Raw genomic sequence first — 21,770 nt, 5'->3', positions numbered from 1 at the left:
TGTCAAAGCAAAAGTCAACTGAAGGCAGAGATGACAGCATTAATGTATGAGTATCAGAAATACTCACTCTGAGCTTCATCCAGCTCCATCCTGAAAAAAACACGGGAGACTTACATAAGTTACCCTTTTTAAAGCCAAGTACATCCTCAAGTCTACATATCTGCTCTCAAAATGAATGAGTGATTGCAAGGCAGCACTTACTTCCTGGGGAAGCACATGTTAATCCCTCGAATTCTTGCAAACTCAGCTTTCATTCATTCATTCATTCATTCATTCATTCATTCAACAGGTGTTTATATAGTCTCCAGAACATGACTAGCATTGTGATAGGTGTTGTGAATACAGACAGCAAAAAATAAATAAAAAGAAAAAGATAAAGTCACTGCCCTCATACAGCTTATATCCTAGTGGAAGACAGACATTTCACAAACAATTCAAGAATATATTTATGATAAGTACAGCCAAAGGACAGTACCACTCACAGGTTTGGGAGTATGTATAAGGGGGACACCCAATCCACAGAGAAGACAGGGGCTCCCTAAAAATGTGACAAAGTGAGAGAGAGAAAATAGTGTTTAGGGAAGAAGACTGTCCACATTCTTTTGTGACTCAAAGTTTACGGCCACGGATCAGCCTGTTGCTCTCTGGCACCTCTCAGTATCTCTCAACTTGAAAAAACAAAAAATACAAGAGGTGTGCCTAGAAAGCTGGACTTATAATGCATCTTTCCTTCGATGTCAGCACTAAATCCAAACGGTTTTGAAGACCTTGGGAAAAATTCGGTGGACAGATCACCAAAGTTGGCACTAACTCTTGCCAAAAGTCTGGCTGGCACCAATGCACAGACTAAATTGGCCATAAAAACCTCACTGTAGTCTTGTTCCTCTCAAAGGAAATCATTTTGTGATCAACAATGAGGCTTACCCAGAGGCCAGACTTAGGGGGAGGCCTAGAATTTTGAGCTTAACTCAATTGCACGGTTTAGGGCAAGAGTTTCATGTTTCAGATGTGCAGTCAAGTAATCTGATCCCATCAGAGTTTTAATGGCTCCTAAAAAATTCAAAGTGTTAAATTCTTTTTCCCAGCCTCCCCGAGAGCAATCAGAGGGTGCTTTTTTCCAGCTCCCAATCTCCTCCCTCCAGTTTCTTATTCTCATACTCGAACAGTTACTAAGTCACTAATTTAATACATTTACTACTCATGTCTTAATCTCAAAGTCTGATTATAATCTGTGTTCTAAAGTAGTGCCCAAGCACTTATCCTGTCCCCTTTGAAAAACACTGAGAGAGAAGACATACAAGGATAATGAAAGTGGAATATTTAGAAACGGTGCTTTATTTCAGGGCCGACACTATTATCATGAACCCCTATAAACCTGCGAACATTTTCGCCCAAGCAAATTCCACAACTCCAGTAAAAGACACATCACTGAGAGTTACACTGTCCCAGGCAGCAGGCAGGGAGCTAAGTGTTTATTAAGTCTCTGCCCCTGGCTATCAGGTTAACAGAGACTCCATCCCTCCCTCCCTGTGTCTCCCCTGGGAGACAGCAAAACCGTAAAACTTCTTGACAAGAATAAAACAGACACACCAAACTTAAAGGCACGAAAAATGTTATAGTGATGACAGACTATATGTCACTATTAAAACTGCAGAAGCTCATGTTAATGTTTTAGAGGCAATAATGATACATGATATTGTTAACAATAATAGCCACCATACATGGAGCATTTAGACACTGCACTAAGTGCTGTACTGGGCACTAAGCATTATCTTCTGTAACCCTCACCATTACTTTTTAAAGCACATATGATTATGACCCCTGCTATAAAGATAAGACACTAGTAGTAGTTCTGGGTATACTTTTTTTTTCTTTTTGGAACTTCTCAAATGACTTCATTTTTAAATACTTTAATTGTGCCCAGATTTCTGCTTAGCAACAGTCACTCTATTCTCAAATGCTTCCCTCTAAAATACAAACCTTCATTCTTTCCCCCTCTCACTCTTTCATGTTCTTTCGTTTACCGCTTTATGAAGATATTAAGCTCAACCATGGTTCCTGTAGCCTGTGGTACAGCACCCTGCAAAACAGTGCTATCTGTTTATAACATGGCACAACCCTCCCTGCAGAGTGTGAGACCAGGACTAAAATCCACTAATGACTAGAAAGCTCATTTTAATTCTATACTTGACAAAATAAACACCTCATAAAGACAGGCAGGCAGAAGCTACTTCTCACTCTGGACTGCTTTGTTTTAATAATCTTTAAAAAGGAGGAAGTAGCTGAAGGGAACAGGCCCTAGCATACAAAAAACACAATTATGGCATAAAAAGATTGAGATAAAAAGCAAAACCCCTTATTTAAAGTTAAATTATTTCTTCCCTCCAATGGGGAGTACCTGTCACTAATGGTCTGTATTAGACCACTGCTGAATTGCAAAGGTTCTTTCAGTGCAAATCCTGGCTGCATTAGTGGGATCTCACTGAGCCCGTCTGAAAAACCAGGGCACTTGATTTCCCTAAAACCAGCTCCCAAAAGGGCTCATTTTTTTTGTTGTTGTTCTCTTTTGTCCACAGAAAATGAAGCTCCACTTACATGTTGGAGGAAATATTTCAAAACATTCCCTTTTTTCTCAAAGTGCAGAATTTATGGTAACAGATAATTAACAACAAATGACAAACAATCTGAGCGGTAAAGGTCCCAGTTTGGTTGCCAAGATGATGGGATCAAATTCCAAGATAAACAGTGGAGCGTGCCGACAGCCATTAACATCGTGGTGGGGTGGAGATGGAGAGATGCGAAACAGGGGAGCTATCCGCCACCACCAAGGGACACAACATGGAGCAAACAGACTCCCATGGGATTATTATTTCCCTTCCGAATTCTCAGGAGGGTCAGTTGCAAGAGGGGCTAGAACAGGACCCACACACTACTGTACCAAACAGGATACCCAAGCCTTTACATGTATTTTACATGAAGAAAGCATTAGACTCTTTGAACTGCATTATGGAAGAATTAAGAATTAATATCCTTTAGGAGTCAACACCTCCTAGCCTGTTTGTTCTTCCCAAAGACTCACCCCTTCCCATTCTTTTCTCTAAGTTTATTGAGTCAAGATAGGTTTCAGTGCTACCAGCTGTGCCCAAAATGTAGGAGTGAAGAACAAAGTGAAAACAAGTTAACCTGTAAAAGTCAGAATTTGAGCACAACATATGGTAAGTCTCCTAGATACTAACAGATGGCGAACCTTGGGAAATCACAGCTTCAGATATTCTTACATTTCTCGAAAGCCAGTTCAGAGTTCACTATTTGTCAAATGATTTTTTAAAAAATATTGAAATACAAGCCTAAAAGTTTTGAATTACCCCAAAAATTGTTGCTTCTCAGAGATCAACATAGGTCTGAGCGTATCAAAAATTCAAAGTATCAAAGTATCAAAAATTGCTATCCTGATCCTTTCATATGCTAGACTCATTGGTATATTGAGTCAGCATGTGTACCCTAGAAAGCCAAGGTGCAATTTTGTCTCAACAGAGGAACTTTGTTGACTGAAGTCCAGGGATGCTGACCCGCTCCCGGTGCTAAAGTCAAGCCCAAGGGCGGGACATCATAACTGCCAAGGAAGAGTTATGATCTCACAAATATATCTGCTATATATTCCCTCATACTTTCTCCCTCTCTCCTTCACAAATACCCCAATTTCTCCTCTTCTTTCCTCTATAAAATTCATCTTCCCATTATATTCCCTGCCTACCTGCCTTGGGCTCTTCAAGATGCTATAACAAAATAGCATAGACTGGGTAGCTTATAAACGACACACATTTATCTCTCACAATTCTGCAGATTGGAAAGTCCATGATCAAGGCAGATTCAATGTCTGCTGATGGCCCAATTCCCAGTTCATAGGCAGGCATCTTTTCACCGTAACCTCATATGAAAGAAGAACAAGGGGTTACTCTGGGGCCTCTTTTATAAGGGCTCCATCCTCATGAGAAAATCACCTCTGCAAGGCCCCACCTCCTAATATCATCACCTTTGGAGTTAGGATTTTAACATATGCATTCTGGAGGGGCACAAATATTCAAACCACAGCACTATCCAAGCAGAACCAGTATATAAAAGTCGTATCATTCTTAAACACAGAATGTATTAAATAAAAGGTGCTAAGAGCAATAGGTACAATTTTATGATTAAAAAATCGAGTACAGTTTGATAGGCTTCGGTGGTTATCTTTGAAATCTCCAGGCAAAGCAAAATAAAATAAACTGGAGAAAAATTTTCCAGAACTGACTCAGGACTTAAACAGAGCTAGTAAAATGCCTATGTCATAGAAGAAGGCTAACTCTTTCAGGAAATTAGGGAAACATGCTGAGCTTGCTTAGCTGGTGGGAGACTTAACTTTTTTCTTGATTTCAGTTTAAAGTCTTTGTTCAAAACATATTTTAAGCTAAGTGTACAAATATGTACAAGGTTTGAAACTTGGTCTTTGGCCCAAATACCTAAAGCCAAATACCACAAGCAAGCCACTTTTCTTAGCCAATCAGTATAAATGCCAAAAAAACCCATAGCAAGACAGGAAAGGATATTTTTCCAATCCAAGAATTATCAAATCTTTGAGCTGGAAGGTTTCAGAGGCAGTCTGTACAAAGAAATGTGAGTTTCAGTAGAGTCCATGTTTTGATGTAGAGTCCTGCAGTGTTTTAAGGAAGCCACTACCAACAGAGGAACTTCGGTAATGGTCTAATTCTCACTTAGAATTTTAAAGATCAATACTATCAAATGTGAAAAAGTTATCTGTTCCCTCTCTTCCATGGTGATGTTAGCTTTCTTTATCTTTTTGGGTTTTTTCTTTAAACTAGTTTCAACAGCTCTGAGGCTTAATAAAAACTTGCACAAAAATGTAAATCAACTAGAGAAGCTTATATTCTTGATTTGTGGTAAAGAAGAAAAAAATAAAAAAAATCTGCAAAAATGCATTGTCTTATTTGCATATATTTTGTCCCTTCCACAGGGGAAGAAATTGAATAAAACCAATCTTCAAAGCAAAATAGAACAAAAATATGCAGACCCAAATACTGCAAGAGCCAATAAATCCAACAGTTTCCTCTTTGCAGAGTTAGCGTTTCCACACAGACAAAGTCTCTAAGTGTACTTTTTACATTAAAAAACAAAAAAGAAAAAAAAAAAAAGAAGACTAACACGGTGGTCAGCAAAAGTGTGGCAGTTTTGTACATACTGATGTTGAAATAATAGTCTAACCGTGCTAGGATAGCTACTTAAACATCTAGTTTCCAGTATGCTGTGAAAGTCCAAAAGGGAAAAAGACATGGGAAGGAAAGAGCTAAGGAAACACTGAAAAAGAAGAAAAATAAACTGATGAATAGATCTTCCAAGACTCAGTAAGCTTCTCCTTTTTGGAAACAGTTCAGAATTATCTAGAGTTTGCCATACAGGATGCAGTAGATTCAGCAGCATTAGCTTTGTTTCTACATCTTAAAAGCTCATCTTCATAAGCTTTAAAATCTCAGAATTAAAATCGAGTATGTCACAAATACAAACTACCTATTTCATTATGGCCTGTTTAGTTTGTCTTGCCACTTGAATAATTTTTACCAAAATATCCCCATGAAAGAAGTTTAAAGAACAAAAATTGTATTTAGAGCAGGAGTTAAATAGATTCAGTCTGTAAGGAGAGGTGATCTGAATGGCTCCCGGTTGCAGGATATGTCTATGAGTTGATTATGACTATGCTTTCTCTATGAGTCGTTCTTTATCCCTACAAATGTAGGTAACTTTCCGAACCCAAAATCCAGGTATAACATAGAAGACAGGATTTGTTTTATTTCACCAAAATTCTTTACTCTTCCAGAAAGTCAAGTAGCCAACAACCAAATAAACAAAAAACACTGTCCAATTATGCAACATACAGCTAGGGTTCTAGGAACAAATTCCTATGGACAAAAAACAAATCTAATTTTAGATTGCTTCTTTAATGCTCGAGTGCAAACAAAGAATTGTACAGAATAGGAAAAAAGTCAGCTCTAAAATGAAGTCCAACTGTCACGGACCACAAGACGGGTGCCCTCAGGGAGTGTATAGGAAAAAGAATTTATTTTTAAAAATAAATGAGAAAAGAAAACAAAAATACCCAGTGTTTATATATAAAGTGCAAACTAAAAGGGCCATTCAGCATTTCTACAATGAATTTCAGATAGAGAACATTTTACAAATTATGGCCACCATGCTAATGTGCAGGACACTGATGAATCTGTAATGAAAATAAGAAAGTGGCTTACCAAGAAAGAAGTGTATGTTTCGATTTTTTTTTAAATAGCAAATGCAGCCCAACTCTGTAACAAAATTAATTTCTACCTTGTTAGTAAGTGCCATTTTACAGAGTTCCAGACATTCATTCATTCATCCACTGACACGACTTTTCCTCTGTGTGAGCGTTAGGGGTCATTTCTCTTCTCTCACCACCATATCCCAATGATGTCTCTATTATATTCTTTCCCTACAGAATATCCCTAATGGTGTGGGATTTGTGTTCATAATTTTACATGGACAAATGTAAAGGTAAGGAATGGGAGAAACCTCAGACTGTTAAAATGGGAAGAGATGATGCTAAGGCCATCAAGTCTATTGACTGGTAAGGAACTTGAAATTGAAAGAGGCCCTACTTGCTAAAGATCACAGAGCTGATTAGTGACCACGACAGGACTAGAATGCAGAGTCCCTGAAATGCTGTCAAGAAGTCTACTACTGTATACTCTTTTAGCTTTCCCAAATGGATTTGAAAATACAGTCATGAGCTGCATAATGACACTTTGGTCAATGACAGACCACATATATGAAGGTGGTACCATAAGATTATAATGGAGTTGAAAATTTTCTATCATCTAATGACACTAGCTGTCATAATGTCATTGTGGTGTAACTTATTACTCATGTGTTTATAGTGATGGTGGTGTAAACAAACCTGCCCTGCCAGTGGTATAAAGTATAGTACATACAATTATGTATAGTACATAATATTTGACAATGAAATAAATGACTCTGTCACTGGTTTGCTTATTTGCTGTACTATACTTTTAATTGTTATTTTAGAGTGTACTCCTTCTACTTATTTAAAAAAAAAAAAGTTAACTCTAAAACCCTAGCTGCCTCAGGCAGATCCTTCAGGAGATACTCCAGAAGAAGGCATTGCCATCACAGGAGATAACAGCTCCATGCCTGTTACTGCTCATGAAGACCTTCCAGTGGGACAAGATGTGCAGGTGGAAGGCAGTGATATGAATGATCCTGACCCTGTGTAGACCTAAGCTAATGTGTGCTCATGTCTTAGTTTTATACATACACACACACACACACACACACACCACACACACACACTTTTTATTTCAATAGCTTTTGGGATACAAGTAGTTTTTGGTTACATGGATAAATTGTATAGTGATGAAATCTGAGATTTTAGTGCACCCATCACTCCAGTAGTGTACATTGTATCCAATATGTAGTTTTTAAATCCTTCATTCCCTTCCTACCATGTCTTTTCAACAAAAAGCTTAAAAAGCAAAAAATAAAAATAAAAAAAAATTAGTATAAAAACATCTTATCGAATAAGAATATAAAGAAAGAAAATATTTTTGTACAGCTGTACAATGTATTTGTGTTTTAATCTGGTATATAAAAGAGTCAAAAAGTTTTAAAAAATTAAAAAGTGTATAAAGTAAAAAAGCCACAGTAAGCTAAGTTTCTTACTTTATTGTTGAAGAGACAAAAATATTGTTTATAAATTTAGTGTAGAGTGTTTGTAAAGCCTAAAATAGTGTTTAGTAATGTCGTAGGCCTTCACATTTACTCACCACTGACTCACTGACTCACCCAGAGCAACTTCCAGTCCTATATGCCCCGTTCACGTAAGTGCCCTATAAAGGTAGACCATTTTTAATCTTTTATACTCTACCTTTCTTATACCTTTTCTATGTTTAGATATATTTAGATACACATTAGTTATTATTGTGTTACAATGGCCTACAGTATTCAGTACAGTAAGATGCTGTACAGGTTTGGAGACTAGGAGCAATAGGCTATACCATATAGCCTAGGTGTATGGTAGGTTATACCATCTAGGTGTGTGTAAATATACTCTATGATGTTTGCACAAAGACGAAATCGCCTGGAAGATGCATTTCTCAGAATGTATCCCTGTCATTAAGTGACATCATACTTCTTTAAAAATGTCCAATCAGTTATAAGACAATGAAGCAGACAACACTATTCTCATCTTCCCACACTTGAGAAAGTTGAGTTATACTGAACCAATGAACAGCCTTTGGCCTATTCCTTGATTGCAATATAAAACAGAAGAAAGTGCTACCCAAGAAAGTGAGGACAAAATAAAATAGAAGATTCACATCAGATCAAGACTTTAAAGCAAATGTTACAGGCAAAGCATAAGGACTTAGAGACAAATTACATTTTTTATCAATCTTCAAAAAAAGTTTTTATCATAAAAGTGTCAAATACTTGTTATAAGAACAATTCAAATTATATAAAAGTACAAGAAATAAAAAGTAAAAGGTCCTTATCCAACACTCCTTCCTGCAAATTCAGTTCCAAATGCATTCCCTAAATAATCACCAGTAATGTTATTTATCCTTCCACACACTTTTATATAGTTATTTAGCCAAATGACACCGTTTCTATAACACTCTTCTGTAACACTGTTTTTGTACGCAAGCATATCTAATACAGAACTAAAACAAACAGTTACTTCCTACCACATTCTTGAATAAGAATGAAATCTCAGATCAGACAAAATCTTATAATACTTTGGCATGAAATAATCACCCAGATACCCTAAAAGCTACAGATTTTTTTTTTTAATAGCGATCGCCAAGCAACACTGACAGATACTACACAATACAATAATAAAACAATTTGGACTTGTCAGGTTTCATATAGCCAAGTAGTTTAGAAAGGAAAATGTTAACAACTTAACTCATGCTCATCAGCTGGTAGACAATACCATAAATATTATCATAGAATCTATTTATCAAGTGGTATCTTTTGGGCACTGTATGTCATTATGTATCATTTCATTTAATGCTCACAACCATATTAAAGGATCATTAAACCTATTTTACAGATGAGAAGACAGGTTCAGCAATTTTTCCATCGTCACCCAGCCACGCCAATAACTGGCAGGATCAGCATTTGTATACAGATCGCTGATTTCAGACCACATTCTCAGCTACCATATATATGTTGTCCTCATTCCCCAGCCCAAACTGTGCCTTTTGCACTCAATTCTGGTTAATTAGTTAGCGCTTGATGTTTCTGCTTTAACCACAGATAGAGGTGGGAAGTCTAAGAAACTGACTCGGGTACAGAGAACCTAGGTCCAGCTTATGTGGAGGAAGGCCACTGTGATTCCACAGAGAGCAACCAGTCAGTACTCAGCTCACAAGATTCCATCTCCCCTTGGGATTGCCACTCCTGTGGAGTAACTGGAGGTGGCACTCCTAGGCTGTAACTGAGACACTCCTAGGCTGTTTATAATCTTGACAGGCACTAAACCAGGACACTTGCCAACCTTTACAAACCAAAATCCCACCCAGAAAAGTTTCCATGACTCTTTGCTGATCATGGCTCCATGAGGAAGAAAGGACAAGATTTAGCAATGACTTTATTTACTCATTTATATACACTCCACTGCTTTTCAAAATGAACTGGCAGTTTAAAATTAAAAACCCAGAATCAATGAAACAATTATTAATGATAACCGCTAACATTTACTGAGCATAGTCTATGTATGTATAAGCATTAACATGTAATACTGTTTCATTCTTTTATCCTCCACAGCCTTTTGAGATAGACATTACTTTTATGGTCCAGATCTTACAGATAGAAAAATAAAACATAAGGAAGTTACAGTATTTCTCCACAGTTGGTTACACAGCTAGTCAGTGGTGCAAGCAAATTTTAAACCCGATAATCTGTTTCCACAGGTGATGTTGACCACTATGCTACCCTGCCTCCATAGAACAAGGGTAAAAGAACAAGCGCAGAGCAAGATTCGAGGGGTGTTAACAACAGAAGGTGCAAACAAGGAAAGCGGCTAAAACTGAAAACTTGATTTGAGCTCCCTAGTCATCAATCCTTAAAGAAAAAGATGAAGAATTAACTTCAGTAGGGTATCCTATTGTCCCGGTTTTCACCGGGCTGAGGCGTTCCAATAACACAGGGATTTCAGTGCTAAAACTGAGATGGCTGAATCCCCTACTAATAAAGTTTTGTAACATTTGATTAGGCCTCAGATCATGAAACACATACAAAATCTTTATGGTGTTTTCAGACCTACACTGGCTCCTTCAGCACCTCCTCTCACCATCATTAAAAATACTAAATAATTTTTCTTAACATTCTGCTTGGGAAAGATGAAGGGGTTGTGGAAAAATGAAGCCCTGTTAATTGCTGGGTTTCAATCATGACATCTATTAGTATGTTCAAGAGTCTGGGTAAGCAAGGCACACAAATTCTAGGTTAAATTTTGCTCTGCCAACTCCAGCTGTGCTTTAATTTTCTTTCCCAAGGTCATACAGGATTGCTTTCTTTAAAAAAAACAAAAACAAAAAAAAACTTCCCTACATAACAAGCAGAGATTCAAGCCAGTCATTCTTAGAGAGCTTGGTGGTAATCTTGTCAGAACTCAGAGATGAAAACTAAACCAATGCTTCTTAAAGCTGTTTGAAACATCAGCTCTGAAATCAGCGATGAGCTTCATGAAAATGGGGACTGGGTCTTATTTATTTCTGTTTCCTTAATAGCATCGTCTTGCAAATAAACATTGTCTTAACTGCAATCTTAAACTTAGCAAGTCAGAGCTAAAAAGATCCTTAACCATCATTTAGTGCAAATGTTTACATATGAGTAGAGACTTGGAAAAGAAAATTCGTTAGTCACAAAACTGAGCTGAGACTAATTGAATTAAATGGGAAGTGAGCTCTTCCCAATTAAGGTGAAAAAACCCCAACTACCACCACAAGACTGTAGGAAAGAAAATAAGACATCATTAAAGGGATAGGATTTTTAACTATAATCCAGGTGATCTGTCAGGGGTCTTCAGAAATCTCAAGTGCAAGTGAAAAAAGGAAGCAAATAATTTAACAATCCGTGCAAAATAAATGAGCAACTATGCAAGTGGGAAAGACAAAATATCTTTACCTTGGGGAGAGGAGCAAAGTTCTGCCATGATATGTTGAAATTTTCAGAAAACCTGAAGACATTTTAGACTAAATATTTTATAGATATTTTCTAGCCTACTAAAGTTTCTAATTAGATTAAGGCCAATTGTTTTTCTTAATATAACAGAAATATGACATGATTGCATCCAACCAAGATCCCTGACCACCTACGACAGGCCAGTCACTGTGCGAGGCCATCAAGCCTACAAAACAATGGCATGTTCTCAAGCAAGAAAGAGTGAAGCCAAGGAAAAGGTAAGCCAGCCTCCAGACAATACACACCGTAATAAAAACATTCCAAATGTCAAGAACTGACAGAAAAATCCCAATGAAAATCTCCAAGCATCAATCCAATCACTCTATCCAATGCATAATCAAATCAATGGATCAATCGACCAGTAATTTTGAGCATCTGTCACCTGCTCAGAAAAACAAGCCTTTCTTTAAGAAATAAAACATTAAGAGAATAAGACACAGACAGGCAGATAGATACAGACAGGCAGACAGGCAGGTAGGTAGACAGACAGATAAAGAAAAATAATGGAGGTGGTATAAAGTGTTGCCAAGTAACTTGGGCAGGCATGATCATTTTGGATTGGAATGGCTTAAGTGGAGGAGCCTAATCTGGCTTTGAGGCATTTGATGAGCAGAGTGTAACTGTGTTACAGTTGTGAGAAACAGTGATGGCAGTGGCACCAAGATGGAAGGGACTAAGGTATGTCCAGATGACAGGGAGCCAAACTGTGTGGTTGAAGCAGACGGTTCAAATGGGAAACCCTCATTGGCGATAAAAGTGAAAAGGCACACTGGAACTAGCCTGTGAAGAATCCTCTATTCCAAGATCTGGAGTCTGGTGAAAGCACTACACAGCTGTCTAAGTTGCCCCATTTTCAAGCTATTTTTTTCAAAAGAGGTATAATTTGATCCTTCAAATTTGTTATGGCTAGATATAAGCAGATCAACTTTAAAGTTACGTGATTTTTAAAATATCTTATGTGCATTCACAGGTTGCCAGTGGAATCTTAAGGCCAAGAACAAGTGAGCAGATGTCTGCAGACTTGAGAACTAAGCTGGCATTCCCCAGCAGTCATTTTCCAAGGAATCTGGGCAAAACACACTTTCTTTTGCCTGAGTGGAAACAGCATCTACAAAGTTCCTTGTAGTTCTTTAAGACAAAAACATAACACCAGCAAAACAGAGCTGAAGCTATTCAAAGGATGGCTTACACAAATATTGTAGCATATTTGAAGAAAAAAAAATAGAAACAGTAGAATAAAAAGAATATTTGAATTGAACATATATTTGTTGTTCAGAAAAGCCATTTTAACAAAGAAAAACTTTATTCATCTTAAACATTTTTCCTTAAAATCATGTTAGCGATCCTTCATAATCATTAATATATACTCATTTAAAGAAAGTTTAAAGTTCTTACAAATAGTTTAGCAGTAACCACTTACAATGATTGTCTTTTCCTTTTTTTTTTTTTTTTTTTTTTTTGTCACTCAAGCATGTTGCTTTAGAACCGTTGCTTTGCAGAAATCTCATCATAGGTAACTGAGTCGCTCTCCAGAATATACTTGCAAAGCAACATCCTAGTATTTACACTAATATCCAGGCAGTCAAGGGAAAGACCCTTTTGTTTGGTTAGCGTTTCTAGATTCCAGGGGGGCAGGTGTGTGTTTGGGGTGTCCTACTATTTTTTTAAATGCTCACATAAAACAATTACTAAAAAAGGAGCTTGTGACTTGGACATGCCCCAAGTTCAATTCTTACAGGAGTGGTAAAAACAGTCAACAGAGTCCTAACCTCCTTTCTATCTTGACTATACAATAGTTTTCAAAGAGGTTTAGTCCTACTATGAAAGACTCATGTTAGACATTGGAAGGGTCTCATAGAGAATGAGCACCAGGCCTTGAATAAACAAGAGAGATGGTGACCTTTTGCTCCCTTCTGCTGAAAGCCCAGCACATCCTGTAGCAGAGGACCAGAAAAAAGTTGATGTGCAACCAGGTGCTGCGAAATCCTTGCCTCTGGGTTTCTGCCACACTTTGTTCCTTAAACAGTTTAAACCTCAACATGACTTAAATAGTATTAGGGAGTGAGAGAAAAGTACAATTCCTGGAACCAACTGTTCCACTCTCCCTTATTCCTTTGTTCCCCATATTGTTTGAGTCCTGCAGCATGCAGCACACGTTTCACTAGCAACAGGCAAGACAATGGATCTAGCAGTAGCTGGACAATTAGTCCCAATTAGGCCTATTTCCCAGCTGAATGTAAAGGGGTAGTGGGGTGAGGTGTGGGGGAAAAAAAAAAAAACTACAGAAATTTTAAAGAAATATTTCAGAATGGAGGCAAGCAATACAATGTAAAGCAAATTTAACTAGGGGTCAGGAGTCTCAGGCAAATTCGCTGTGTGGCATTGCAAATACTTTAACCTCTCTGTTATTTTCTGTTCTTATCTATAAATATGGGCAACCAACCACCAGCCCTCAGAGGCTCTGAAAATCTAATGTCAAATTGTGGTTGAAAGTGCTCCGAAAATTCGAAATGTTACGCAGATGTATGGGATTCCTCCTGAGCTGTATTTGAAACCACAGATACCCATCTGATTTGTAAATCATTTACCTGTTAGTCTCCCTAGCAGAAGTTAAGAGTGAATGCTTTTCTTTTTTTTCTTTCTATTTTCCTGATTGCTAATTTTGTTAAGTTCATGAGTGATACTTACATATGTACATGTGGAGGCTGGAATCTGCTCTGGTTGATGTTGTAGTGCGTGAATGCCTGGGTGGGGTTTGAGCTGTACTCATCCACCGTTATGGTAACTTTGCCTTGAGAAGGAATCCCATGTGCCATCCTTCCTCCCTATAGGCATGAGCAATTCACAACTTTACAGAGCAAAAGATGGAAGCAGGCATGGTGCGTTTCAGCCAACCTCTGAATCCAAGGATCTACTCATCAATACCACTGTGCATTTCTGAAAGAAAAAAAAATATGTATATAAAATGAGAACAAAGAGAAAAAGGGTGTTCTAAGAGACATAAATTTAACATCTAGATGTGAAACTAGTTCAGGGAAAATCTGAATATGTGTTGTTGGCTCGTGGATACAACTGTTCCCATCTCTCTTCCCTTCATGCATTTCAAAGCGGATAGTACACTCTATACATCATTGCTGGGTGCTAGCAAATCATCTCAATGGAGTTCAAACTAAGATTTCCTCTTTAATTATAATTATGGCACTTAACGTGAATTACGGAAGGGGCATATCCACAGTTGCCATGGCATCTGGCTATACATGGTTTGTGCTCAAAGTGAAGAATCTTCCAAACCTTCCCTGCTAATTGGAACGTTTGGTCTTTACAAAGTTGGTGTCATATAATCATTTGAAAGCTCCATGTTTAAAACAGCTATATAACTCAATGACAGATAAGAATTTAAAATGTTGTACTTATAACAAATACATGTGTATAACTATAACATGCTCATAATACCCACACAATACACATATTTTTTCTTTCACAAGCAGCTCCCAAAATACATAGGTAGGCAATGCTTGGCATTCCTCTCTGGCCCAGAACCTTGTGGTAAGGTAAATCCTTCTTGTTAAATGTAATGTCATTTCTTTCAACACTCCAGTCACTCAGGGAAAAGCCAAACACCTCCAGGTCTGGACCACCACTTTGAATGCATTCTTTACCTCCCTTCTTCAAGCCCCGATGGAGCGGTAAAGAAGGGCGGCCATTATATCTGCCACCTCATTCTTGGTGCAACATAATTCTCAGTAGTTGGTTTCGTTTTTTAAAAATTTCCATTAGTTCTGATTTTTTCATAAATGTCAATATATTATTTGCTGCACTGGGTTGAGAAATGAAGATGTCTATTTTTATGGTAGGTGTGCAAAGGCAGAGGGAAGCAAATTCTCATGTCCAGGTTGTTGCAATTGATCAGTGTGGTAGAGAAGAATCCGTAGTGCACTCCTCGGGTAACCCTTAGGTAACCCATGTTCTTACTTTAAGTGCTCCACATCAGAATAGGTTTGCCGTGTGCACCATTAAGCTCTGAGAATCTTATCTGCTATTTCAAATAAAAATATTTAGAATAATAAGATTGGATTTAAAATTGGCATGAAACACCTTAAATATCGAGCAAAAGGCAGATGGCCTGCCATAGGCCATTTATTTTATTATTTTACAACCCGGGGCTTGTGTAGGCCTCCATATGCTAGCTGGGCTAAGAAATTCCAGAGTGTTCTACTCAAATCATTGCCTTCTTCATATTAGCAAAGCAAGCTAAATAACACCCACCCTGCCTGCCTTCCTAATGTCAAGTGCACTGCCAAGAGATGAATCCCTATGCTCTGGCATTTTAAACAAAGTGTCACTTTGGGTTCTCTTTCTCTTTCCTGACTTCATGGGAGGTATGAGTCTTTTAAGCGCCAGATGACAGACAACCAGGCCAGTAGGATTAACTAAATTAAAATCTTTCCCTGCTCCTCTGATGTAAGATATCTATAAGAACTGCTTACAAATCATAATGTAGCAGTTTTCATACCAAGTTTGCAGCTGTTTCCTTAATTTCCCCCACAATTATATTTTACTGTTATTTTGCATAACAGTAAAACACAACACCTGCTTCAAATTGCAGTCCTGTTCTAAGTACTGTAATTCTCTTTTGAGACACAAAGTACCGAGACACTACTGAAGCGCAAAACTGCATAATTGCGTGGCGCTGAAAAGTAAATACAAATGAAAACATCTTCCTGTTATAGAAATGACTGTCATTAAAAAGAATGTTAGCCATCAAAGCACAGAGGGGGAAAAATACACATTTTCAGACTGTGAGAACTTAGTGTTTGCATAAATTAGAGAGTGGTGTAAAAATTACTTGACAATTCTTATGTTCCTTCTTCCATCAATGTCTATTGTATGAAATACTGAACATTAAGAAGCAAAGGAAATCAAATTCATGTCTAGACCACTGTGACCTCTGAGTAACAATCTCTGCATCCAATACTAGAAAGATTTTAAATGTTTCTGGAGTAAACACACTAAACCAAGCAAATGTGGCCTAGAAATAAAATATACATAACTAATATTTAAACATCTAAGCAATGACTTGTAGCAGTTAGCATGATACCCACCCAAGTTCTACTATTTGAAGCTAAGAAGAGACAGAACTTAGCAGCTGATCAATTTGCACTTCTACATGGTCCGCTTGATCCTAAAGTCATCCTTCTCTATCAGTGAACATTTATGCCTCTTTGCACCTTTGCCCCAGGAAGACAAATAGAACATCTTTTCATCAGCAAGCACAGGCCCCTGTAACTCTGAAAGGCTAAATGGGTGGCTGGCACCTCATTTGAATTCATCTTTGCCATGTTCCCTTTCAAATGTTTTATCGAAACAGTGCACCTGCAGCGTCTATCTTCTTTAATCTGGAGTCCTTTGAAGGAAATGTCAGACTGAGGCAGAGAGCTTCAAAACTTTCACAGCACCTTTACAGACAAGTCAAGAAAAGGCTTATTTTTAAAAATGCTATGTTCACCCCCACCCATATCTCAAAATGAACATATCCTAAGAATTTTAAACATAAACACCTGGAAAAGACTTTTTTTTTTTTTTTTGTAACTCTCAGAGACAAGAGACAATGGACAAAACCACTTCCTATAACCTGAGAAATGTGGAGAGAGTTTGAAACAAGACAGAATGATACACTGCTTACAACTATCAAGAAGATGTGCATTTAGGCAGTAAAACCTTCCAAATGATCAGATTTTGGTGCATCTCGCCCTCTTCACACTTACTTTGACTTTTCACACACATTATTTAAAGACAGCGCTAATCTTTTCATAAATTTTCATTTTGTACTTCAACACACTTGCTCCACAAAACAAAGGAACCCAGGACGAAATACCAAGAAGCCAAAAGAAAAATCTAAAAGGGACTGACACTGCCAAACATTCATGCTGGTGCTAGTCTGACTTTTCTCTTTAAAAAGAAAATCATGTGAGTATATTTTGCATTTCCTAGACAGCAATCGCTTCTGTCCTTTAAGCTGTACAACTAGCAATATTCTTTTCCAGGAATCTAGTTGGAAAACCTTTTAAAGTCGCCTGGTAATAAAGGGATTAAAAGCTGAGGAATTAAATAACTGTCTCCACCTCCTAGACACCAGAAGTCCAATTTACCAAAACTTTCAAAGCAACAACTCATGACCTCTCTACCCCTGCACTGCCCAGCACAGCCTATGAGAAAAGAGCCCGCGGTTTTCTCGTTTCAACAGGAATGCTCATTTTAATCACTTGCCCCAAGATCTCCCGACCGAGCCTGGCGGGACTTTGGAACTTGCCTGCTCCAAATCCGCCAAATTTCGCTCTCTCCTCCCTCTGCCGCGCCGATCCAGTGCGTTCTTAACTCACGCCCCTACTCTTTTATGCCCACTTCCAGTTACTCATCCCTGTATCTGGCAGCGATGCCCACACGCCTTCCCGGCGGGCTTCTCCGCCAGGGTTTTTTTGGGGGATGCTGACATAAAGTTCCACGTGCTTCTGTCCACCGAGCGCCCTCCCTCCCACCGCACTTACACCTGAACTTGTCTCCAGCACTGCGGACACCCGGGTGACACATTCTTTCGGAGAGGGAGGGCAAGACTTTTCTACGGAGCCTCTGGCAACTCGTGGAGTCTATATAAGGTGGGGCGGTGGGGGGCGCGGAATTCTCTACTTTGGATTGGTTTGTTTGTTTTAAATCTAGGGTGGTGGGCAGTTGCGCGGAGCGGGGTGGGGGGGGCTTTATCAGCTAACACACACACACACACACACACACACACACACTCGCCCTGCCCTTCTAGGCTCACGGCTGGCTCTTCCCGGCTACAACTTCCCCTTCCTTCCTGGAGCACCAGCGCCTTACTCGCTCAGTCCCCCGTTGCCACCTCCGTTGCCTCCGCGGCCGCCACTCCTGCTGGCACTGCTGGCGCTAGCGCTCGCGGCCCCGGGCTCCGCTGGACGCCTATCTTTTTTCTCTCCCTCTTCCCTAGCTCTGGGTTGATTGATGACCACCGGCGGCCAATGGCTCTGACACCACGCCATCCTCGGTCGGTCATCACAGCCCCACGTCCCCGACGTCAGCCTCCCGGGCGCGTTGGCATCCCCGAACCCACAGCGCCGAGCCCGAGCCCGGGGCCGCCGCCTCCTCCCTGCTCTGCGCCTGGGCGCTGCCAGGTTCCTTCCCCGGAACGGCTGAGAAAGGAAGGGAGGGAGCCAGCGAGCGTTGGAAGGGGGTGTGGAGGCCACGGGATCTCCCCCTCTTTTGAAATCTTTTTTCACTTAAACTTTTGCTTGTTTTTCCCCCCCGACCTGTTTGTGTTTGTTTGCAACATCTCAAATCAATTATACATTTTTCACGACTCGCATTGGCACTTAATTTGGGGTGTGTGTGTGAGAGGGGGGTAGTGATGTACTATTATAAATCAACTCCACTGGGGCATCCTTAATTTATTTTCTTGCTGACGGATTCCAACCCGCTCCTGAGCCTCTAGAAAAATGCCCCCTTCACCTCCTAGGCCGCAAAACCCCGTAATTCAAAGGCTTTACAAAGATAACCTTGTTACACGTAAATAGCAAGGAAACTCCTGCCTCTGTAGAGAAGAAATCCGGCGGCAACGGTTACTTTTCCTGGCTACTCGTCCCCCGTCGCCTAGCCCCGACCCCAGCTCGGGTCGCCGGGTCGCTCCGCAAGCTGCGAGCGCGGAGACGCAGGCAGCGGCGGAGAGTGAGGTTGGGGCGCGGGGACTGGGTGAGAAAGAGCCCCGAGCGAGAGCGGCGCGCGCGGGCGGCCCCCGGGGGCGGCCGCGGGGTGCAGCCCGAGCACAAAGCTGCGCGGCGCCTTCCCCTAGTCACTGCACCTGGCCTCGGGCCGCCGCGGGAGACCAAGGATCCGGCCAACACAATGCACCCGGGCCTAGGCCGGGGCGGCTCGAACACATCACCCCGGGACTTTCTAGTAAACAGCTCGCTGAGCCCTCGTCCCCACCCCCATCTCCGTCGCCCGGCTTTCGCCGCAGCTTCTCGCCGATACCCCCTCCTTTCCTCCTAAGAAATCCCGGTGGAGGAGGGGGCGAAGAGGTGGGGACCCCCAAAGGTCGGGGGGCTGATGGCTGGAGGGGGGTGGGGGGAGAAGAGAAGAGGCGCAGGATGGGGAGTGGGAGGGAAGACAGCTCCTAAAAAAGAATTTGCTTTCGCTCAGGGGTTGAAAATCAGCCCTCCCCGGGCGCCGAATTGCCCGGGAGGCGCCCGCTCGTGCGGATGTCAGGGGCACCGGGGCAGCCCGGGTCCGCAGCCTCCGATCCCCTCGCACGCGCCTCTGACAAGGCACCTCTCACCCGGGCTCCGCTTTGTGTGTGCATTTTTTTCCCTTCCTCTCGCGCTCGGCACCAGGCTCCCGGCCGCCTCCTCCCCCTCCCCCGCCCTCCGCCTCCCTTCCCGGGGCGGATTACCTTTCCCGGGCTGCGCTCCGGGTCCCGGGGATGCCTTCAGCGCCCGGCGAGCAGGCAATCCATAGCTGAGCGGCCCGAGCTGGCTGGAGGAGCGCTGGGGGCGCGCGGGGGGGGCGAGGGGCGCGGGCGGGCCAGAACCTTCGACCCCGGAGGTCCCGCCGCAGGCTGGGGCTGGGGGCCAGGGGGCGCGGCGCTAGAGGGAGGCGGGGGGAGAAAGGACCCGAGCAGCCTCGATCTGGGGAGAGAGCGAGCGAGGGGGCGAGGAGAGGGAGCGAGGGCGCGGCGAGCCGGAGGGAGCGCGAGCGGTGCAGTGACAGGGACTGCCACTGGGGTCAAAGGAGCACAGCTCCAGGAAGCAGGGCGGCTGAGGCGCCGCTCCGTGCGCGCTCCCCGGCGGGACCCCGCGCCCCTGCACGCCTCTCCTGCAGTCCCTGCCCACTCGGACCCCTACCGGTGCCCCGAAGCCCCAGGGTTTCGAGAGGAGGAGGGAGCCGAGGGCGAGGCCCGGCAGCCTGCTGGTGCTCCCGGGTCAAGCAGGCGGCAGGAAGCTGAGCTGCAAGTTCATCATCATGAGTGTGATCTGCGTAAAAAATGATAGGGGAAGCAAGGCAGGCTACGGTGCCCCAGGAAAATAAGGGATCTTTCTCCCAAATGGTGTTCTTCTGCAAAGAGAACACCCAGCTCCCCCCACCCACCGACCTGCCAGGCTCTGTCAGGAGTCCTGGCACCGTTCCAGGACGCAGGGCTCACCGTGGGGGTAAGGGGAGCGGCTGGGACACTTCACTCAGACCTAGGAAGGCGACCTTAGGTTCCCTCCCATCTGCTGATCTGAGGCTTTCCTGGGGGAGAGCTGTGCTCCTTTTCCCCCAAGCCTTTCAACACGCCAGGCACACACACTCACACACACACACACACACACACACTCACACACTCACCTCTTTCTCTCTGCAATGTTGCTGAGAAAGAAAAGGCCAACCCAGCTGATCATTTTTTTCACCTCCATGAATTAAGGCAGGTTCAGGACAGGAAGGTGAGGAGAGGCAAAGACTCTAATTGTTTCCATTTTCGTCTTTTGGATCAAATTTTCCCCAAAAGATAAGCACGTCAAAAGCATTTTAAAAATCAAAGTTAGTCCAGTTTTGTCTGCTACTTTGGAAAATGGAAGAAAAGGTTTTCGGAATTGTATACAAACACCACAAGGAAAGGAAATACCGCTGAAATGCTGGAAGACAGAAAACAAGGGAGAGAAGGCTTTCAGAAAACTTGGTTGGCAGGGTTGTCTGTGAAAGATGAGGTGGCCCTGTGATGTTATGCCATTGTCATTGCTGAAAGATTGGGACAGCAACCAGATCTAATTCCTTTCTAGGAGTCAGACTGAAAGAGCTGTGCATTCTCTGAAGGGAAATCCAATGTATATGTGTGAGAGAGAGAAGTGTGCAAAGTATACTATGTGACAATCGACTAGACATCCTAGCTGAAATTATATCCCCTAAAAATAAAAAGGAGCCATTGCAACCTGGTCTGTGGCCTCTGTGCTGAGACTAATTGGTTTCCAGGGTCTGGGGAGGAAGGGAGAGAGGCTTGTAGGAGCCCCTATAAAAAAAAGATCAAACGGAATTCACTTGAAAATATTTCCTTTACAATGGGCTTTCCTGGCACTTGAATTTTAAGTAACCCATCTCTTATGCCTAGGCTGAAATGAAAAGGGAAATGGTCTTACTAATGTATTTATTTTATTTTACAGCATGCCCAGAGTGTCAGTACTTGTCAAATGTGCCGGGGTGGAAAGGACAGTGTCTTTCCTTGCCCAGCACAAATCAGAACAAGTGACATTGACATTAAAGGATGCCAAAGATGGGGGCATAGGGGCACCCTTACATTTTGTTTTCTTTTGTTTTCTAGTCCATCAGCGAACACTGACTAGAATCACGTTTTTGAAGAAATGCTTGGTTTTGTTTCCCTTACTCTGTGACTTGAGTAGTACATTCCTCATATCTTAACAGTTTGAATTTTTAGACTGATTTGG

At 41.6% G+C, this 21,770-nt stretch overlaps 1 protein-coding gene across 4 annotated transcripts in view; it reads right to left on the bottom strand.

The window, feature by feature from the left end:
• The window catches only part of MPPED2 (metallophosphoesterase domain containing 2), a 179,017-nt gene extending 158,127 nt beyond the window's left edge, over positions 1–20,890 (bottom strand). The window contains exons 1-2 of one of the 4 annotated variants that reach the window (XM_008003385.3): positions 20,680–20,890; positions 13,975–14,223 (exon numbers count right to left, since the gene is read on the bottom strand). In XM_008003385.3, coding sequence (XP_008001576.1) covers positions 13,975–14,102 — 128 coding nt within the window. In that variant the 5' untranslated portion in view covers positions 14,103–14,223; positions 20,680–20,890. Of the gene's footprint in view, positions 1–13,974; positions 14,224–17,831; positions 17,906–18,159; positions 18,292–19,744; positions 20,417–20,679 lie in introns of those variants that run through there. The other 3 variants (XM_008003348.3, XM_008003357.2, XM_008003374.3) reach the window with 3 other exon arrangements.
• Positions 20,891–21,770: the final 880 nt, after the last annotated feature.

This window comes from Chlorocebus sabaeus, chromosome 1 (assembly GCF_047675955.1).
Source record: "Chlorocebus sabaeus isolate Y175 chromosome 1, mChlSab1.0.hap1, whole genome shotgun sequence".
Classification (NCBI taxonomy): Eukaryota; Metazoa; Chordata; class Mammalia; order Primates; family Cercopithecidae; genus Chlorocebus; species Chlorocebus sabaeus.
Note: the sequence above shows the minus strand (reverse complement) of the source record. Positions and strands in the feature narration are given on the sequence as shown.